General features: G+C 37.7%; 1 protein-coding gene across 10 annotated transcripts in view; it reads right to left on the reverse strand.

Moving 5' to 3' along the window:
- LOC122653669 (chromatin modification-related protein EAF1 B-like) overlaps positions 1-19,195 on the reverse strand; it is a 53,826-nt gene extending 34,631 nt beyond the window's left edge. For 3 of the 10 annotated variants that reach the window (XR_006331841.1, XM_043847590.1, XM_043847588.1), the window contains exons 1-12: positions 18,926-19,188; positions 15,898-16,113; positions 15,641-15,695; positions 15,455-15,552; positions 13,920-15,363; positions 13,665-13,784; positions 12,978-13,253; positions 8,408-8,593; positions 8,122-8,202; positions 6,064-6,124; positions 5,411-5,979; positions 5,278-5,331 (exon numbers count right to left, since the gene is read on the reverse strand). Coding sequence is in view for 9 of the 10 variants with exons in the window: in XM_043847590.1 (XP_043703525.1) it covers positions 5,278-5,331; positions 5,411-5,979; positions 6,064-6,124; positions 8,122-8,202; positions 8,408-8,593; positions 12,978-13,253; positions 13,665-13,784; positions 13,920-15,363; positions 15,455-15,552; positions 15,641-15,695; positions 15,898-16,040 (3,087 nt within the window). In the remaining variant the exon portion in view is untranslated. Of the gene's footprint in view, positions 1-5,277; positions 5,332-5,410; positions 5,980-6,063; positions 6,125-8,121; positions 8,203-8,407; positions 8,594-12,977; positions 13,254-13,664; positions 13,785-13,919; positions 15,364-15,454; positions 15,553-15,640; positions 15,696-15,897; positions 16,114-18,925 lie in introns of all 10 variants that reach the window. The other 7 variants (XM_043847591.1, XM_043847593.1, XM_043847596.1 and 4 more) reach the window with 6 other exon arrangements.
- Positions 19,196-19,909: the final 714 nt, after the last annotated feature.

A 19,909-nucleotide genomic window follows, 5' to 3' on the forward strand; every position in this document is an offset into this window, starting at 1 on the left:
CAGTTCTTCTCTAACCAGTTTGATATTCTAGGGTTTGAATCATACAATAAAACAAGTTAAACCTTAGAGATTCTTTCCCTAAATCCGTCCTTGTTGAGAAAAATCTCCACTGAACTCAATCGGAACCTGCAACCACCGCTGATTCCAAGTTTCAGAAATCTGTATTCCAAGCAATATCTGATTTCTGTAACAGCAGTGGTTTGGATCGATCCAGCAGGCCTAGGAGACAACAAATCTGGAGTTTTAAGGCTGTTTGAGACAGATTCCAAGGCTGCAGTTCGAGTTCTTCTCTTGTACGCCGTCGTGACTCTTTGGTTCCAAAGGTTGAAGAAAACCTCAATCGTGAGTTATGTTTCTAATTCCCTTTTTCTGACTTTCCATTTTTGTCCCTCTCTACTTCTATTATACCATATATCCTTATTTTGTAAAACCTCAATCATGAGTTTGTTTCTAATTCCCTTTTTCTGACTTTCCATTTTTGTCCCTCTCTACTTCTATTATTCCCATAAATCCTTATTTTGTTTTTACTTCCCATTCTGTCCCCATACAAAAAATCATAAAGACCTTTCTGTCCTAAGTCCTAACCTATGTCCACCTTCCTAAGTAACCCTTAAAAATTTCTGGTTATTTACAATTATGCCACTATATCTTAGATTTGAGCCATCTATTATTCGGGTGGGCCTATAAGCAATCTGATTCTGGTTTTGGAACCCCAGATCAGCATCACAAGTATCACATCTAAACTGGAAAACTGACCTAGATTCAGATCATCTTGAATGAATTGTGATTGATAATATATAATAAAATTTGTTGTTAAGTACTTATTATTCCATACTACTTCAGACTTGTTAAAAATGTTATTAGTAGAGTAGTAGTATGATTAACATGTATATGCTTAATGTATGATTGTATGTTACTTATCAATTACTAGTATGTTTATAGTTACATATCGCTTGTTGGTTTGGACCTTTAGGGATTACTTTAAGCCAGTATCCTAAAACGAAAATAGATTTTTTTTTCAAATCTTCTCGCTTAATTACTCCTTATTGCTTATTAGTAGGTTTGATATTGCACTTGCCAATGAAGATTTGTACCACATAGATACTGTGAAGACAGAGCTAACCTGACATTGGTTGGACATTGTTATTTATTGCATATTTATGGTGCGTAATAGATAGCTTGACATTAGTTGGATATTATTATTTGTTGCATATTTATGGTGCACAATGCTTAAAACACTTGCTTTTCATGTATCATAAGCATATCCATGTGAATTAATGTCTCTCCGATACGTCTTTTAAAACCATCTTCCCGATACTTCACACCTTGCTTGCATCCTCCCACCCCTCCCCAAAAAAATTAAAGATTCTGTACAAATACAATTACTTGGTTCTATTGGTTACAAATTTCAACTCAGAGTCAGTTTCACATTCTACACCTCAGGCCAGCCATGTGTAAACAAATTCTGCATTTTGTGATTTACCCAAATAAAATTATGCATCCGCTAAACAGAATATGGAGGTAACCTTTACAAAATTTTAATGGTAAGTGATGAAAACAGCTCATATCTGAGATAAATAAAGTTCCATCAGCTTTAATTAGGAAGGCCCAAGGTCAGGAGTTCGAAGGCATTGTCAGAAAAACTCAAGTCTCCAAATTACAATAGTGATAAAGCCTTACAAACAATTCATATTTTGGGGATTTCATTAGTTGAATCTCAAGGTCTTCATTTTTTTCACCGCTCAATTTTCCAACCACAAGAGCAGAGTTGGAATTCTTGTTTCATTTTAAAACTTGAGGTTCCTTAATGCTAAAGGGGTGTGATGGGGTTACTTATAATGGATGGCAAATATTATACAGTCAAGCATTCCTACTTACTAATAAAGGGAAAGGAGTTCATGATTTCAATCTTTCTTGCTCTTTCCGTTCTTCTCAGGCAGCTCACATAAGCCACCATAGTTGTCATGGCGTCCTAGCGCTGGGAGAGGTGGCATATCGAGCTACGCCATGGTGGATGTAAATATATCGTTCGATATGGCTTCCATGGCGTCGCCATGGACGCCATACCACGATATGTTGGCATATCGGTCGATATTTGTACATATAAAAGTTAGATTTAAATTATTTTTTTTTTAAAGATTTAATAGCTTAAATGCTTTGCTCCAAATCACACACACTGAAGAAAGACTATTTCTATCAAGCTTCAGTAAACAGGTTAGCCTATCATTTGATTTTTACTATTGCTTTCTATTATTTGATAGGTTAATCTATATTTTCAATTTTTCATACTTTCATATACACTAATGGATATTAGTTACACTTTCATGAATTAAACCATAGTGGCATAGTATATTAGTAGTAGTGTAGTACACTTTCATGTTGATTTTTGATGATATAGGACATATATTATAGCATACTAAATGACATTAAAAATAGAGAAAATAAAAAATTAAACATGGTCGACATGCTCGCCATGGCAACGCCATGGCGGGCGACATATCGATATATCGACGTGACACCCTTCCACCGACTTGGATCGCCGTGACGCCGTGACAACTATGTAAGCCACTAAGGATATGATTGGATAGTAATTCAATGGGGCATTTTAAATTGAATTACACAACTAGGGAAGAATTAGTAAGCAATCATTAGTTTAATCTCAAGTATTTTTTTTCCACCCCTCAATTTTTTCAACCACAGGGGCAGACGCGGAATTCATGGATTTGTTTTAAAACATGAGATTGCTTAAATTTGAATAGTTTTGCAAAGGGATTACTTAATAGGGCTGTGCAACTACTACGCTCTCTTCTGTTTTCATGTGAGCCAGCATAGTTGACTAGAAATCTTTTTTGAACTTTTTCATGAGCAGGCAGAAAAGGCCCATATTTGGGACCACTTGTGGCTTAAGTTTCCGATGAAATCTGAAGTCCCCTTCATGGTTTGTAGTTGTTGCTGTAAGCCCCTTTTTCCTTTTTCTTTTTTCTTTTTCCCTTCATTCTACTGGCTGCAGCAGTAAAAAACTTTTGTTCCACTCCTAGTGAATCTGCTCTGACTATGTAGGTTGGGATTTGTCCTTGGTGCTAGATTTCATCAAGAAATTCTTGGTTGGAGCTAAAATAGTACTGGAGGTGGCATATATTTTTGCAAACCCACTGAACACTACTGGTTTTTTTTATCCAAACTTCATCCTCTATATGAAGACCATAAAAAGACACTCTAATAAATAATGAACCATTAGAAGTACAGATTCCCTTAATCTAAACCAGATCCATAGATTCCAAGCATCGAACAAGAACTCGCCGAGATCTCGGTAAATCTTGCTTTTTTGCACAACCGAGAAAAGATTATAGGAGAAATTGAAGGAATGCATTGTCTCGGTCGAGATCTCGGTTCGACCGAGATTGAACCAAACATTTATATAAATGGACTTAAACTCGACCGAGACCAGTCAAGATCTCGACTGCTCTCGGTCGTCTTGCTGGTTTTGGCAGAGAAGCTCCAGAAAAAACCAAAAACTTGATTTTGATCTTTCGACGGAAAATCGCCAAATTGCGTGGAGATACTTCAGCAAACATTGAACTTGCAAGATCTACAACAACCGCAATCGTAGTCACACTTTGGCTATCCATCATCAGTACACTCTGCATGACAGCGTCTGAGTTTGACTATGGAGGTAATCAGAGCATTGGGTCGGGTTTTGTGGACGACATGTTCACAGTCCCAACCCAGCCATACATGCCGACATAGTACTAAAACTCGTTTCGTCTCAGTTGAGATTTCGAGAATTTCGAGTATCTCGGTCGAGTCGAAACGAAATGCAACATCAAATTGAAAAAAAATGCAATATTTCGAATATCGGAAATTTCAGTAATTTTGGTCATCTCGTTTCAGAAATTTCGGAAATTTCGGTCATTTTTGGCATTTTACACCCATGAAAAAAATACCATATTTCGACTGAGTATCTCGGAAAATTTTGGTCAAACCGACGCACCAAAACGAAACGAGTTTTATTACTATGCATGCCGATGGTAGTTCGACAACCTGGTGGCAGTAGCAGTGGATCGATCTCATCGCAACCGCCTTTTCCATACCCTAAGATAGGGTACCTTCAGTTTGTTGATGACTCCACTTTTATGTATTATGTGGAAGAGTACGTACAATTCTTCAGCAACACTATGACATGGGAAGCCTATGCGTCACAAACAAAGGTTAACTTGCATCAGCAGAGTCAACCAAGGTCTCGAGGTTTTGATCCAGCACAGTACTCGTTTGCATGATAGAATTGGAAATTTGGAATGATGTATTAGTATTCAATGTATAACTGTATAAGTGAGAAGTGATTCAAGTGAGATCGATGGAAGAGTTGATACAGGTCTATGTTAAGATTGATATAATTTACATTTTTACATTTCTAATGCTTATTTAAGTTGATTTACATTAATTGTATGCTTTGATTGCTTTCTATTACTAAATTATGTGTAGAATAGGGCCTATAAGTACCAAGGCTCGCCTACCAACCTAGAGTCCGACGTCACACTCTCATTTGGACTTTGATTTTGGAAAATCTGACAGTGTCATTGTGTTTAAATGGCCTAAAATAGGATGTATACCCCAAGTTTCATGACCAAACTAGGTCAAAAACCCACCAAAACCATCAAACGAGTTCAAAAAACAAATTGCACCAACTCACCAAGATCTTGGTCCAACTCGGTTTTTGGCCTGAGCGAAACCAGGTCCGAAACCGAGTTCTCGAACCATGTTTCCAAGAAATCCCTGATCACACAAGAAACACGGTCTTAAGTGATCTTTCCCCCTGATAAAGCATATAATCTAGGGAATCCTGATACTAAAGATCTTCCCAGAAACAGATTCTACACCGTCCTGGAAATCATACCTAACCAAGGAAAGGAAGGCAATATACTTGATGCTTTTCCAAGGACAACTCAAAATACCCTACCAATTATTGAGGAGCTTTCATGATGAACCATATTTAGCAATTAAATGCTTTAGATTTGTCATTCTAAAGGAAATCCAACAAAATCATTCTCCTATGATATTGGTTAAAACAGAAGCATCATAGAAAAAAACAATATATTCAGTAAGAAAGAACCAAAAAACCAAATAATAAATAAAACCAAACAATATATTCAGTAAAAAAGAACCCAAAAACCAAAAAATATATTCAGTAAGAAAGAACCCAAAACCCAATAATAAATAAATCCAAACAATATATTCAGTAAGAAAGAACCCAAAAACCAATAATAAATAAAACCCAACCTGATCATTTTGAACCATGGAATCAAGCTGCCATCTCTGTTCATACGCAACACCCTGCAACCATATAAGATTCAGGAAATTTAACCATGAAAATAAAAAAGAAGAATCCAAAATTGGGGGGGGGGAACCATACTTTGCCAGGAAGAATGGCAGCTTCTGTTGAATGTAATGAGTTCTTATAAAGTAAATGCTTAGCCTTCTTCTTCTTTTTCGGTTTTGTCGATATATCTGTATAATCAAAAGGTGACTGCTTGCCGAATTCTCCTGTTGACTCAACCTCCATGGGTTTCCTAAACTGGGATCCACCATGAAGGCTCTGGTCATCCTGAAAAGAACTAGTGTCTCCACTTGAAACATCAGTTTTGCTAGTAATCTGTAAATTCCCAGTAGCTGCAGCACTAAAAGGGCTTAGAACCCGCTGCCTGGCTGCAGTACGCATACGTTTCGTTGGAATTGAACCGACAGCCAGACTGTTAGGTCTTTTCCCGATTAACGAGGATGTCTGAGTAGCCAGTTTAGTTCCCATGCCGTAAGGCAAATCAGCTCCAACTTCATATGACCTTGGAGAATATGATTGCAGTAATGTTTTCCGCTTCTTCTGAGCAAATTTTGAAGATTTTCTACCTTGAAAGTTTCCAGGAGAATAATATGCTCCAGTTTCTCCTTCATCCTCTTCATATGCATTCTCTCGAGATCCAAACTCTGAATCCAAAATAAATCTTGTCAAGTGCATGACATTGTTAAACTAACAAGGAAGAAGCAACTACAATTGCTCCTGATAAATACCTGATAAAGCATCATACATAGATGTCACAACTTCCTCCTGTTGCATATTGTTGCCAGTTTTCTGAAATTTATAAAAGAAAAATACGCAAATGGTAAGCTAGAGAAAAGTGACGTGCCAGAATAAAATAAGCTGTTCTATGAAAGATATCAGCCACTGCAAAATGTTTTTTGTAAAAGCCCAGTGAACATCTGATATCTCTCCTATGACGTGATTCTGAGGGGGTTTATCCTCCCAGAGTCATAAACACATTTAGCACCTCTTTATTGGGGTAGGGTTACATTTGGCATTTCTTTGATTCTCCTGAGTATATTTTATTAATTCTCTGCAATGTCCCCCAATGACACTTCTGGATTTATACTTGATGAAATTGCTTCAACTAGCTAGAAAGTTGAAAATCAATTAAAACAGGGGAGGTAAGGAAAACATTGATTTCTGTATTATTGTCATAAACTGCTAATCATGGTACCAAATTTTGACCAAAATGCTCAACATTTGAAAGAATATTTTTGTTTCAGGAGAGGTTTCGAAACAAAATGCCAAGAGAAATTAGAGGAATACATAATGTCACCAAAATGTTTCAATTAAATGACTGAAACGTCATATCGTATCGACCGAAATGATATCAACAGCCTTTCGACCATTCCACCTCTTTCGACAGAAAAAGAACCGAAATAATCGAAATTGCTGAGAAAACCCCAAATTTAGCCAAAACAATCACATTTGCTGCTGATTCATGCTAATTCACTCCTTTGATTGCGATTGTGGAGTATCATCTTCAACATTTGAGTGTTCTTGAAGCATCTTTTGGTCTCTTTTCCCCCCCAAATTGGAAGTTTGAAGGTAAATTCCTGAAATCCTTCCAATTTCTTGTGTTTTCACTTTTCTTGTTGAATCAAATGACTAACACTATTTAATTAAAATATTAACATTCTATGTGCATGAAATGACATCAATTTGATGTTCCGTTAAAATGGGAATTTTCCTTGAACAAAATTTTCCAAAAAATTAGGGTCAAAATAGCTTGGTTGGGGCTCAATATTTTATATGTTAGACATTGTAGGTCGATCTAGAAGTTCACATAGGTGGTTTGAATTTTCTGCAAGAAATTTTTTTTATTTCAATTACAGAAATTACAGAAAAAATGGAATAAGAATTCTGTTTTGGATTGAAAATTTATGAATACATAGCTGTTATGTTTTTCAAATGAATGGGATGATTAATGTGTTGTCTCATATTAAGTTATTGTTAATTTGGTCATTTTTATTTCTTTAAATACTAAAAAAAATCTTTTGGGGAAAAACTAGAACTTTCAAGAAATGACTTCCTAGTTGTTTTATAAGTGTTAATTGATGCATGCTTGGTTGTTTGGGGAAGAAACTTTAAAGCTAACTGCATTGAATGCATTCTTGAATCTTTGATGTGAGTAACCTTTGTGTATTTTTCATTCCTACTTCCTAGAGCATATTTCTATTGTCTGACGGAACGTGTGTGTTCTAAGCCTAAATTGTATGTAGAGTGTAGGTCATATCATATAAGTAACAGGATATGGTAAGCTATGCTAACACTAACAACATTGGGTCCAAAGCCAAACCACCACTCTTGTTTTTTACAAGCATGTGTATTTATGGTTGAAGGAAAAAGAAAAACACCACAATGCCAGAGTACTATTTTCCTCTCACATGGGGTTCTTTATTATTTTCTCTTGCTCTGACCATGTGGCCCCCATTTGGATCATACCATTTTCTGTACTGCTATTGGTGTGGCATGCAAATTTCCCTCCCCCCAAATTGTCATCATGGGGAACCCTCTCCCATGCTAAATAGACAATCTCTGAAGTTTTATGCCAAAACTCCACCACCTAGAGCACATTTCAGGCATTTCTGTCAATTTTAGTAAAACTTACCAGAATTCACCCCCATTTCACCGAAATATTTCGGTTTCAGCAGGGGCCTAAATAACCTACCATGCCAAAATCTTGAACCTTGCCGCTAATCAGGCACATTATATTGCTTGCATGTACATAGATAACATAGTGATGGCATATGATTATTGATTACCTCATACTGTGCCCAATGAGATTCGACGGATCTTCTGTAGTCTCCCATTGCACAAGGGAGAACAGTATAGAAAAGGCTTTCCTGGCAAGAAAAGAATCAGGGCATAACGGTCAGTAGAATCAATGGTTTGTATGAGCTGATATTGAACAAATAAACAGAATGGGAGGAAATGCAGAATACAAGTCATTTCTGAATGTCTAACAGCCACAAATCTTCAATTGGCTTCAGCAGGTTCCCGCGGGGGGGGGGGGGAGGGGGGAAGTGAAGTACTAATAAAAGCCCATACTTTTGAAAAATGTTCCTCCCGTTCCAGAATGCCCGTATCAGATATCCTGTCAGGAGTCACTGGTGCTTCAGCTTGGAGAGGATGATCGTGGAAGCTATTACATTTCAGGAACCTCACTGCATATCCCTGAATTGCAAGTCTGGGGCTTTGACCACGATTTTGTTCTTCCAAATGTTTGCTTGTTTCCTGAGAAAACAGGCAAAAATTGAGTGTTGATGTAAGAGTGATGTAAGAGAAACAGATACATTTTCTGGAAAGCTAATCATTTAATTCAATAAACAAGCATTTGAATCGTAACAACTGAGTGACTAACAAGACAAATCCTGAACAATATCTCAAAATGCTAGAGTAACTGCTAAATAATGACCACATATCTATACTACAAGATACGAGTCCATAATAATGTAGACAAACTCAGAGTGGAACCAGAATACAATTTTCACTGCCCAATCTTTCAACACATCAACTTTAAAGAGTCAATTCTCCTTCCCATCAGAGAAGATTTTGAAACGCCAATTCTTTGCTCATTTCCCTACATGTCAGTGGTAGTCGAGGATAAGATTCTTCTAGCCAATCAAGTACCTTTTATGAAAGATTTTTCTTACGAGTTGTATATGCAACAATATTGCCAAGCATATGATTATACAAACCACTTGTTTCTTCATTGCTCCTCTTTTAGATAAATTATGAGGTCAAGCCTACTTTTTAGCTTTAGCAGATGTTAGGAACAACAACTATCACGACTTCTTAAGAGTAGATGGAAGAAGGTTTGGAGTGCCCTTCATTTCCTTTCTTTAGGATTATTTTTCAAAGGAATTGCTGGATTTTTCTAGATCAAGTCCAAGGAGTTATCTTGAGGGAATCAAGCTCACTTGGGTGATACCAGCTGACTTGAGGAGTTTCATGGCATTCTGAAGACAGACTTGTTCAGTGAAAGGCTACCACGGGGAGCAAAGGACAGAAAGGAAGCTAGTCACTTGTAACCCCAAAGGGGTAGGCTCAGTTGGCAAGGACCAACACCAAACAATTAAGAGGTCATGGGTTCAACTCTCCTTGGGGCCTACCTATCAAGAAAATTTAAAATAAAAAAAATAAAAAGCTAGTCATTTGTGACAGGTGTATTACCCAACTTACCTTAGAAGCACCACCGAGATAATAGAGCATCTGGCTAAAAGTGTTTGTTAGACTGTGGATATCAAATATCATAGCAACTAGAAGACTCTAGTTTACTGGAAAGCTTGCCATTCATATCTCTTTAAGCTATTCTCAAAGATCCTCTTAAAGCCAAAAGCAACACCATAGTTATCAAGGCGACACCAAGGTGTCCAGGCTCCTTGGTCCTCTGATGCCTCATTTTAGCATCCACATGGGTTCAGCATAGGAAAATTAGCTTATAGCCTAATACAACTAGCGATTGTTAACAAGTTGTGGATAGAACTAATAATAATATTTCGTATAATCAAACTCTTAAAATGTGCAAAACTGCTTGTTCGTTAAGATAACAAGCAGTTTTAACTTTAAAATTCGGATATTATAAATCAGTAATCATAAAAACAAAGTTTAGTTTTTAATATAAAAGGACCTCACATCAAATCAATCCTTCTGCCAGTTATGAAACATAGGGTAAAGGTACTACTAACCGTGACAGTAACTACTGGGTTAGAGGTGGCATCTACAATTCAGTTTCAGCACTTGAGGGGGGGGATTCATGGGAGTGTGCAGGATTCAGGATCCTGGAGATATTCTCACTTGAAAAGGAGGGCAAGGGAGATGTGTGCTCACAGGAATATCTCATTACACTGGAGACCCAGATCAGGCAACTCTCATAGTGGGGAATTCTAAGTTAGATATTCACATTTGAGAAGGAGGGCAAGGGAGATGTGTGCTCACAGGAATATCTCATTACACTGGAGACCCAGATCAGGCTACTCTCCTAGTGGGGCATTCTAAGTCACCTAAAGATTAGGGTAAAGAAAACCTAATGTAACCGAACCACAGGGATTAGGAACAAAGACCAGCAAAAGAGAACTTCAATAACTCTATAAAGACCAGTTTCATAGGACCAAAACTCTGATCAATGGGTCTATGTATCAAGCATAGTTCTAAAACTTGAAGAGATCTCGGCGAGATCTCAGAAAACTCGAGAATCTCAAGCTACTTGAAACGAGTTTACACATGAGACACAGAATATGCACTAACTCGAATATCTCAACCAAAAATTCGGTGAAATTTCGGTACTTTGTACCGTCTCGTCGAAATTTCGGAAACCTACTACATTCCACATTATAAAAAAGCACCAACTTTGGAGCACACTTCGAAATTTCGAAGTAACTCGACAAAGGTAGGGTTTTTTGTCTAGAGAAGGGGGGAAACCTTGTTTCTAGACTTTTGGCCACATCACCACTCAATACAACTGGTATACACTACTAGGGGTTGCCACATCACTACGAAGAGATCAATTGCATTGTTGGGAGTTGGGACATGGAAGACTAGTGAAGTAGGTTGTCTATGACTAATGTATTGTTCACTGTTAGGTATCTATGTAATATGCATTGTGAACACTTCACGTGGAGGAGTTTGTAGTAGAAACTTTTAAGTCTTTAACTATTTCTTAAATAATTACTCAATATTATGTGTCTTCATCCATTATTGCATAATTTACGTTTTATTTGCTAATTATGTCTCATATCATTCAAACAATGTGTAGAATAGGCAATATTACATTAATTGTTTGGCCTTTTACTGCCAACCAAGGGTGGCAGGGTGCAAATCCAAAACACCAAATTGGGATTTTTATTTTTTTTCCCAATTTGAAGGTTTAAACATGTTTATTAAGCCCAAAACAAGCTTCCCTTAAAGTTTCCGAACCAACCATGGCCATTTTGCCCACCGAAACATCATTCCGAAAAAGGGGGGGGGAAATTTTGCAGTCTCGGCGAGATCTCGAGAATCTTGACCTGGTCGAGACAAGTTTTCAAACTATGGTATCAAGCAAAACAGACCATTGAAGTCAGACAGTAATCCAATGGCCAGATTTAGAGATATGGACGAATTCCATTTTTAACAGGTTACCAAAAGACAAAATAAAAAGCCGGAAACCAGAATTAGTAATTACCAAATTAGAAACTCAGAAATTTAGCGAGTAGAGTTGAAAAGGATTTAGATATTAGGAACTGATGGAAAACTGAGAATTAGAAACTGAAAAAAAAACATAAGAGGGGTTTCAGCAAACAACCCAAAAAACAGAAAAGCAAATCAGATTCAGAAAAACAGGAATTTTCAGATACACAATAGAGGCTATGGTTTCTGCAATCATTAGGCAGGATTAATGGTTTCTGAAGTTGATAGGCAGGATTATAGTTTGAAAACCGAACTGAAATTTGTGACAGAATAGCAGTTAAATCAACAGAACAGAATTAGAAACTCATGCACAGGGTTAAAGGAAAAATTCAGATCTAACCTGTTTCAAATGGAGAAATGAGAAGATAGATAAGAGAGGATAACAATCAGGAATCCACATGATTAACCTGCTGAATCTACAGCAGAAAACAACTACTGACTCCACAGCAATCCACTCCTGAGTCCACAGAAGTACACTCTTTAATCCCACAAGAGTAAGCATGAGATCCACAGACCATAGTAGTAGCCAAAGCCTTTCTTCATTCATAAATTCATTGGTAGGGCTATAGCCCCTTACATACTTTTATATAGAAAATAAATATTGCTAGACAGACTCAGACTCAAAAAAACCAAAAGCCTAAACCAATCCTGAACAGAAAAGGAAACATGAACTGAGCTTGAAAACAGGACTGGAACTATAACCTATTCCAGTCTGACTACTAGCAACATAATAATAAATTTAAAAAAAAAAATAAAGCCATGATTGCTGGTTCCTTGGGTGAACCAGAACTGAACCATAGGGTCTGGAAAGAACACTAGAAAATTAGTTCAAAGTTGGACCAGACCACACCACAGGCAAAACTGGCCTGCTTTCTTCTCTTCCTTCTTCTGGAATTATGCATGATCTCCAGCATGTTTAATTCAATATGAATTGTGCTTCATTTAGGATTAGGAAAGTGAAGAAGCAATAGGATTGGGGTTGCGGCAATTTCCTCCTTTATGTATTTGATGGCCAATGTGCTGTTTCTGGATGTCATCTTCATCCAGGCAAAACTGGCCTGCTTTCTTCTCTTCCTTCTGCTGGAATTATGCATGGTCTCCAACATGTTTAATTCATTATGAATTGTGCTTCATTTAGGATTAGGAAAGTGAATAAGCAGTAGGATTGGGGTTACGGCAATTTCCTGCTTTCTGTATTTGATGGCCAATGTGCTGTTTCTGGATATCATCTTCATCCTGGACTGTACTTTTCCGGTGCGAAACAGTCTATTACTTTTTCTCTTTCTCTTTTGGAATAATTCATAAGAACAACATATATTGACATCAAATTAAATATAAAATAAAGCCATAGAAAGTTGAATAACAATTATCACATCTACAAATAGAAAAGCATAATGGAGGTTATAGAACCAGCAGCATCAAATAGATTTTGGCAAAAGCAAACCAGCACCATATTAGGTTCTCCAATGCGGTCTTCAATGGCTTCACCCGCATTAACATCTGCTGATCCAACCAAATCTGACTTCCATTCATTAAGCCCAACAGTTGGATCATTACTGCTTAGAAAAGTCTCAGCTGAATTCCAGAACTGCATGACAGCCTTTGCCAAGATGTGAGCTACTTTTCGTTGCTTCCGACGTAGATTCTGTTCATTAAACCTGAACCAACCAGTAAATGCAACCGAATGACATATATGGGCGGCGGCAGTTATCTTCCAAAGACGCTCCTATTGACAGAATCAAAAGGGAAAGAAAGTTAATTCTGCTAAATCAGAGTGATAAGAAACATACCAAACTCCAAAGTCTAAATAAAAATGGCAAAAAAGTTCATTGATGAATAACAGTTTTGTTATTGAAAAAGAAAAGAGAAAGATCTACATGGCCATACCGTATGCCAACAATAAGAAGAGGAAGGCCGTAGGCCAACACCCCAAGCAGGCAATTGCAAAATAGACAACACTCCAAATACAGGCAAAATATTCTCTACTAGTATGAAATTGTTTCCATACATACCCAACTGAATGAAACATGACTTCTAATATAAAAAGGGGGAAATGAAGAAAAAACTAGGTGGGTCCAGGTTCCACCCCCCCCCCCCCCAAAAAAAAAAAAAATTTCTTTTTTTTTTCGAAGCATACCTGCATAAAGTCATTTGCCAACCATGCCATTTCCTCGAGGACAAAGTCCCAGTGAGATTTGCGCCGGTACTCAGAAGGCAAATTTCCCACAGATAGCTCGGAAATCCTCTTACGCTTGGCCTGTTCACTGGAATGAATCAGACTGTTGACTTCCAAAAGAAATTTTATTATAATACGAGAAAAGTAAATAGTACTCCTGAATCAGAAAGAAATGACCAAAACTGGAAACTAAAATACAGAAGCATCAGAAATTACTTCTATTGTCTGTGCCTCTTTCAGAATAAAATTTTCATGCTCATTGTTCAACACTTTTAGCCGGTTCCCACCACAAGTTTGAGGCTCCGAGGCAGCTACAAGGCCCCTCCCAGAAGAAGTGGGATCTGGAAGCTCACAATTTGAGGAAACAGCAGTGCTTGAAGGTCCACCCTGAGGAGAGAAACCTGCCTTTCTCAAATTGGAATTATCATCCAATGAATTATCTGGCTTATTCTCTGTTTTTGAACCAACATTGCTACTGGGCTCTGTCCCGTCAATGTTGTTAGAAGGCATCCCCTCATTTTGCAAGCCAGTTCTACTATCGCATATTTCCTCCTCAAATTTGACATTAGAGACATTGTTGCTCAGGTTTTGCTGAACAGAATCACAAATATCAATACTCACACAAAGAGCATCAACAGCTTTGGTCTCACTGTCTTGTTTGGCCGCATTGGCATCGACGGTAGCATGACTTTCTTCAAAGATTAATTTCTGTTCATTGGAATTTCCATTAGCATGAACTTGATTCAGACAAGGATCATTGGCTGTATTCCCATCTAAGCTATGGGTAATTTGAGTGCTGGAGGATTCCGAGTCTAACCCCTTTGTACTCAAAGCTGTAATTCCATTTTGAGCTTCATTTTGCATGTCTTTTTCGTCTCTACTAAGCTCACCAACACCTGGATGATTCTCTGTCTTTGCAGTAACAATGGAAGGCTTCAAATCAAGACAAGCTTCAACTCCCTGTTCACTCAGATCAGGAGCAACCTTACCATCTCCCACTGGCAGTTGCTGATTATCATTGCCATTCTGCCGGTCTTTGGAAGCCATAACTTCAGGCACTTCAGGCAGGCCAGCTTTTGGCAGGGCTGTAGCTGTCTTATGAGCATGCACAGCATCCAATTGCATATCCACCTGATTACCAGAAGCCAGAGTCTTAGAAACCAAACTGCCATTTGGACCTGTTGATTTTGAGTTAGAAATGGAAGACACAGTGTGGTCCTTTTGAGCCTTTGCTTCGCTTAATGACCCCTTTGCATCCCTTGAACCATGGCGAGCAGAGAGTAAACTTGAAGATCCATTGCCATCAGCAGGTGGAACTACATCAGCTGAGCAAGCTCGAGCACTCTCACGACTTGATCTGGACCTGTTTCTTCGAGCATATGCTTGACTTTTCACAAGGCGGAATATCACCGAGTCTTCAGACTCCTTTGCCTTGTGATTCCCATCTAACCGAGAGGAATGTTCCGATGGAGAAATGTTACTTCTTCTACCAGTATGTTTAGAATTTCTCTTGCCCTCAGGTGGATAACTTTCACCATCAAAAAGTAAGAGATTATCACCACTATTTGGCTCACGAGTTGAAGGAGCCCCAGGCCTGCCACTACTTTCAACAGAATCTCCATGAGGTGAGGCAGCCAATGCAAAGCTACCCTTCGCTTCACTGCAACATCACAATAAGACAACTGATAAATCAAAATCTACACACTTAGTAGCAAGTGATTAGAGAACCTACTTTAACAAAAGGACTATACCTTGTCACAAACTGCTCAGCAGGCTGATCTGTCAAAGAAGTAGACTGAACACTGATTGAGGTTGCAGATCTGAGTTTAAAATCCAATGGATTACCGCCCTGAGATACAGAGAGCTTTAAACCACCTGAACAGATACAAAGCTACTATACAATTTCAGAAGGTAAAATAGGCACCACAAAATCATACTTTCTCAAGAAACTCTAGCTCCCTTCTGCGCTCCTCACGAACATCATACTCCTGCCTGTAATCAACAAAATTATAGGCTTTCTGCTTTACATTAAAGAACCAGTAGAAAACATGAAAAGAATGTAAACAAGGATTTAGGTATCAGTATTTTGGATCAGATTAATCTTGGCCAATACCAATCCAGACCAGGCCAGATCAGAGATAGACAATCTGCCCAATTCAATACTGATACTTGAAACCTTGAAGATAGGTGTCACCTCAACTCTGCTTGAGCCTTCTCAATTGCTGCTCGCCGTGGAGAGGATTTGCTATCAATACCAACTCCACCATCAATGACCCCTCCCATGGAGTCAACCTCGGCATTTACTACGAGAGCAGATCCTGGGGTATGTCCATGCATTCCTTTAATGCCTACTCTTTAATCTCTACAGAAATTTCTCCAAGCACTTGGATTCAGAAATTCCCTCAAATGCCTAAAATCAGAAACGAGAACCAGCAGAGAAGAATTGGTAAGATGGAGATTAACAAGAACTCACTGTATCAGAGAGATGCATTTCAATTTTACGTTCTAGGTTGCTCAGTCTGAATTGAGACAACATATAGCAAAAGCAAATGACGGAAACAAATAACAAGAACAGGTACATAATATAGAAGGACGTAATCTGCATAATGAGGAGCAAGATATCCACCTAAGATCACTATCCACGATTCCTCTTACCAATACAAATGCATATACAAGGCCAGCAAACAACTCATTACTCCCAGGATCCAAAGTAAATATATTAACAAAAAGAGCCCTGTCTGATAATTAGGAAAATTCTAACTAAAGAAAGTAATGCAATAAAAAAAAATTGGCAAATTAAAGTATCCCAAAACTAGTAAGGAAATATTTAACTGTTTGTAGAGCATTATTGTAATGTAACAATTTGTATATGCAAGGCAAGGAAAGTCTATAGTATCATTGCCTGCATGTGTACATAGAAACAGAGAGTCCGATGCACCGGTGAACAGATAGATGCCCCTGAACATAGACAGGCAGATAGAATAGACATAGATGGATAGGCCACTATGGAACTATGGAGTAGAAGAATAAAGCTAAAATGTGGATGTGCGTGTGTGAGTGTTTGTAGTAAAAGATAACGCTATGTGAATAGTTGGTTGTTTCGCTATAACTTGCTAATAAATACTCGTACATACTATAAGTATGGATATTTCTCACAGATAAAGAAAAAATACACATATCTTACACAGTAAGACCTTATCCATAGAATTTGAATATTTTTTCATTAATAAAACTTACCTGATATGTTTATATCTGACAGTCATTAAAATACATGAATGACATATATGATAATATGAATATTCATTCTTATGCTGAGATTTTCAATATCTAAGACGAGTTATACCAGAACACATCCCTTACACTAGTTTTAGTTCCCACACACTATCATGGCAATGATAGAGACACAATTCAGAAAGCATATTCTTATACGCTAGCAACCGTCCAGTGGAATTTAGGTAGCACCCATATGTGCTTGCGTATCAATATGAATTCCATCAAATTCATTCTAATGGTTTACAGGATAGCCACCCACAAGAACAATGAATTCTAGATCATTTCCAATGCAACTCAAAGAAGATATTGAAAACTTAAAAATAAAAATAGAAAATTGTGCAAATCAAGGGTGTCAAAAACCCTTGCGCAACCCTCTCCAGTCAGAAAGACCAAAAAGTAGTACTGATCAAAAAATTTGCAGAGAGGTCACAGGTCACCAAAATTGTTCATCTTCGGCAACCAATTAAAGGAGCACTAACATAACATCAAACACCATCAGAACATACCTGTGCTTGATTAGAGGGGTCCATTTCATTTTAAATTTGAGACAAAGACATCTTAGCAATAAAATATATAACTGTTTCCATGACTCAGAAACAATTTTGTTGAGTTACACCTTGATACATGCATTCTATGAGTTGGAATGCACTAAGAGTTAGAAGTATAAATATAAAAACTTAGATGCTCCAACTCTAATTTGAAATAAATAAGGCAGAAAGGAGATGAGAGGGTGGATGTTTCGCAGTCAGAGATCACATAATTCCCCAACTGAAAGCTAACATTGATATGGAATAGAAACAGTAACTGTAACACGAATAACGTCAATGATATCAATAAAATTAATAATAATACTAACAACACACTGCAGTGAGCTCAGAAGATGAGAACAACAAAAATAATAATATAATGAGGCACCATGAAGAGCTCATAAGATGAGAACATTAGCCAAGAGCATCCTTTTAACCCAAAACAGACATCAGACTAGACAATGGCATCAGCCCTATATTGTCAGAGAGAGAAAGAAAGAGCTTAAGGCAATCTAATTAGGTTGGTTTTTGGCATAATGCTCCTTGTTGCAATCCACTAAACAGTGTTCATACGCTCACTTCACATGAACCATATGTGCAGAGATAGGAGGAACCACCATTTTCTAGCATTAATCATTAAAAATGAAAAAAGAGGTTATGTGGGCTTCAATATGGCAAGTCAATTCTGTCCTTAGCCACAACTAAAGAAGCAAAGTAAACATTGTCACGTATTTGAATTTAAAATTTAATCATACAATTGAGTGATTTGCTTGCATTTCGTAAAGGATTCTTAAGCTGAGTAGACTTCATTCCAGCTAGGGAGTTGTATTACCAGTATAAGCAAGGGGTTCTCTAAAGCCAATATGAAACAATCCCCAATGCCTCCAAAAAAGAAAGATTATAAATGCAACAACCTGTGCAATATGAACAAACACTTACAAAGTAGCAACAGTTAAAAGAACAACCTTGCATTGAAATCATTCTCCAACAAGGAAAGAGAATGAGGAAGCAATAGAGTTCTCAGCATTCAGAAAACACATATACTCAATCACAAGCATATGTGTTGGGAGGGGAAAAAAACACAACCCAGTCGAGGGCAATGTCCCTTGAACAGAGAAACAAATCAAACCCTCCAAATGAGCCCATGTATCCACTCTTCCGGTCCTTCTGACACAAAAATTAGCCACGAAACTAGAGAAAGAGGAGGAATTGGATTAAACTTACTAACTATAACGACCTACACGAACACAACCAGAACACACAATTGAGCTTCTGTATTATTCGAAATGGAGAACAATGTCCACATAATTTGGAGCGTGTATTCTCCAAAAATTAAGGAAGAAATTCAAAATTTTGGCATTCAAAAACCGAAACCTTCAATAAACAAAACAAAATCAAAAACATCAAAAATTGACGACGTACCCCATCAATTGTACCAGTCACAATCTTCCTTCGCGGATTAATTCTTTGATTTAATGGTTGAATAGTGAATTTACAATTGATCTGAGCCCCGAAATCTGAAACCCTAGAGTCCTTCGTTGTGTTCCTTCTTCGTCTCCTTCTTCACAATAACTAGCAAAGGAAGAACGCGCGGGCCGTGTATGTATTATGGATGCCAGGTCTTGACCCGACCCGTTAACCAGTTGTTTTCCAATGCTCGTTTCAACTTGACAAATACCGGCCTGGTTTGCACATAATGGCCCCAAGTCGAGTTAGGTCTCTTTTATCACGCCTTGTATGGACCAATACCTGGCTGAACCGCACTGTTTTTTAAAATGAATGTGGTTTGATTGAGGTTCAGTTTTAAACCAATAGTGTGCGGGTCGTCAATTCCTTGACCCGATTCGAACTCCACTTGCATGCAAACCCGGCTACTGCTCTCTCAAGACTCAGGATCGCGTTGTATGAAATTATCAACATAGCCAATTGTCATATCTTATATAATAATACATGATAGCTTTGAGCTGAAAATGCTCTAGTTATGGGTTGTTAAGATTTCTCTTTTCTTTTGTTTCATGAGACAAGTTGATATTCTTTTTGTCCTTTTTTGGTAATCAAAAGTTGATACTTCTAATGTTTTTCTTAAATTTGAATATCATTTAAGCAAACTACAACCATTTTGTATTTGGACTTCTTATTTGCTTCAATTATTTTAACTGGAGCAACCATTGTCGAATTTATTCATTTCTTCAATTCTTAGTTTCAAGTGGCACAGATCTTGTATCAACCTAGGTAGTGTAGGGATACACGATGCGTTATGGAAAGTTAATATAGGTCTGTATGAGGGGAGTTCCTGGGGATATGTTTCCTCTTTGTTCTCCCTTTTCTTTAGGAGAGAGGGGATTATAGTTTTTGAGTCGCTACTTAGATCAAGGTATAGTATTCAAAATTTCTTTCTCCTTTTCA

This window comes from Telopea speciosissima, chromosome 3 (assembly GCF_018873765.1).
Source record: "Telopea speciosissima isolate NSW1024214 ecotype Mountain lineage chromosome 3, Tspe_v1, whole genome shotgun sequence".
Classification (NCBI taxonomy): domain Eukaryota; kingdom Viridiplantae; phylum Streptophyta; class Magnoliopsida; order Proteales; family Proteaceae; genus Telopea; species Telopea speciosissima.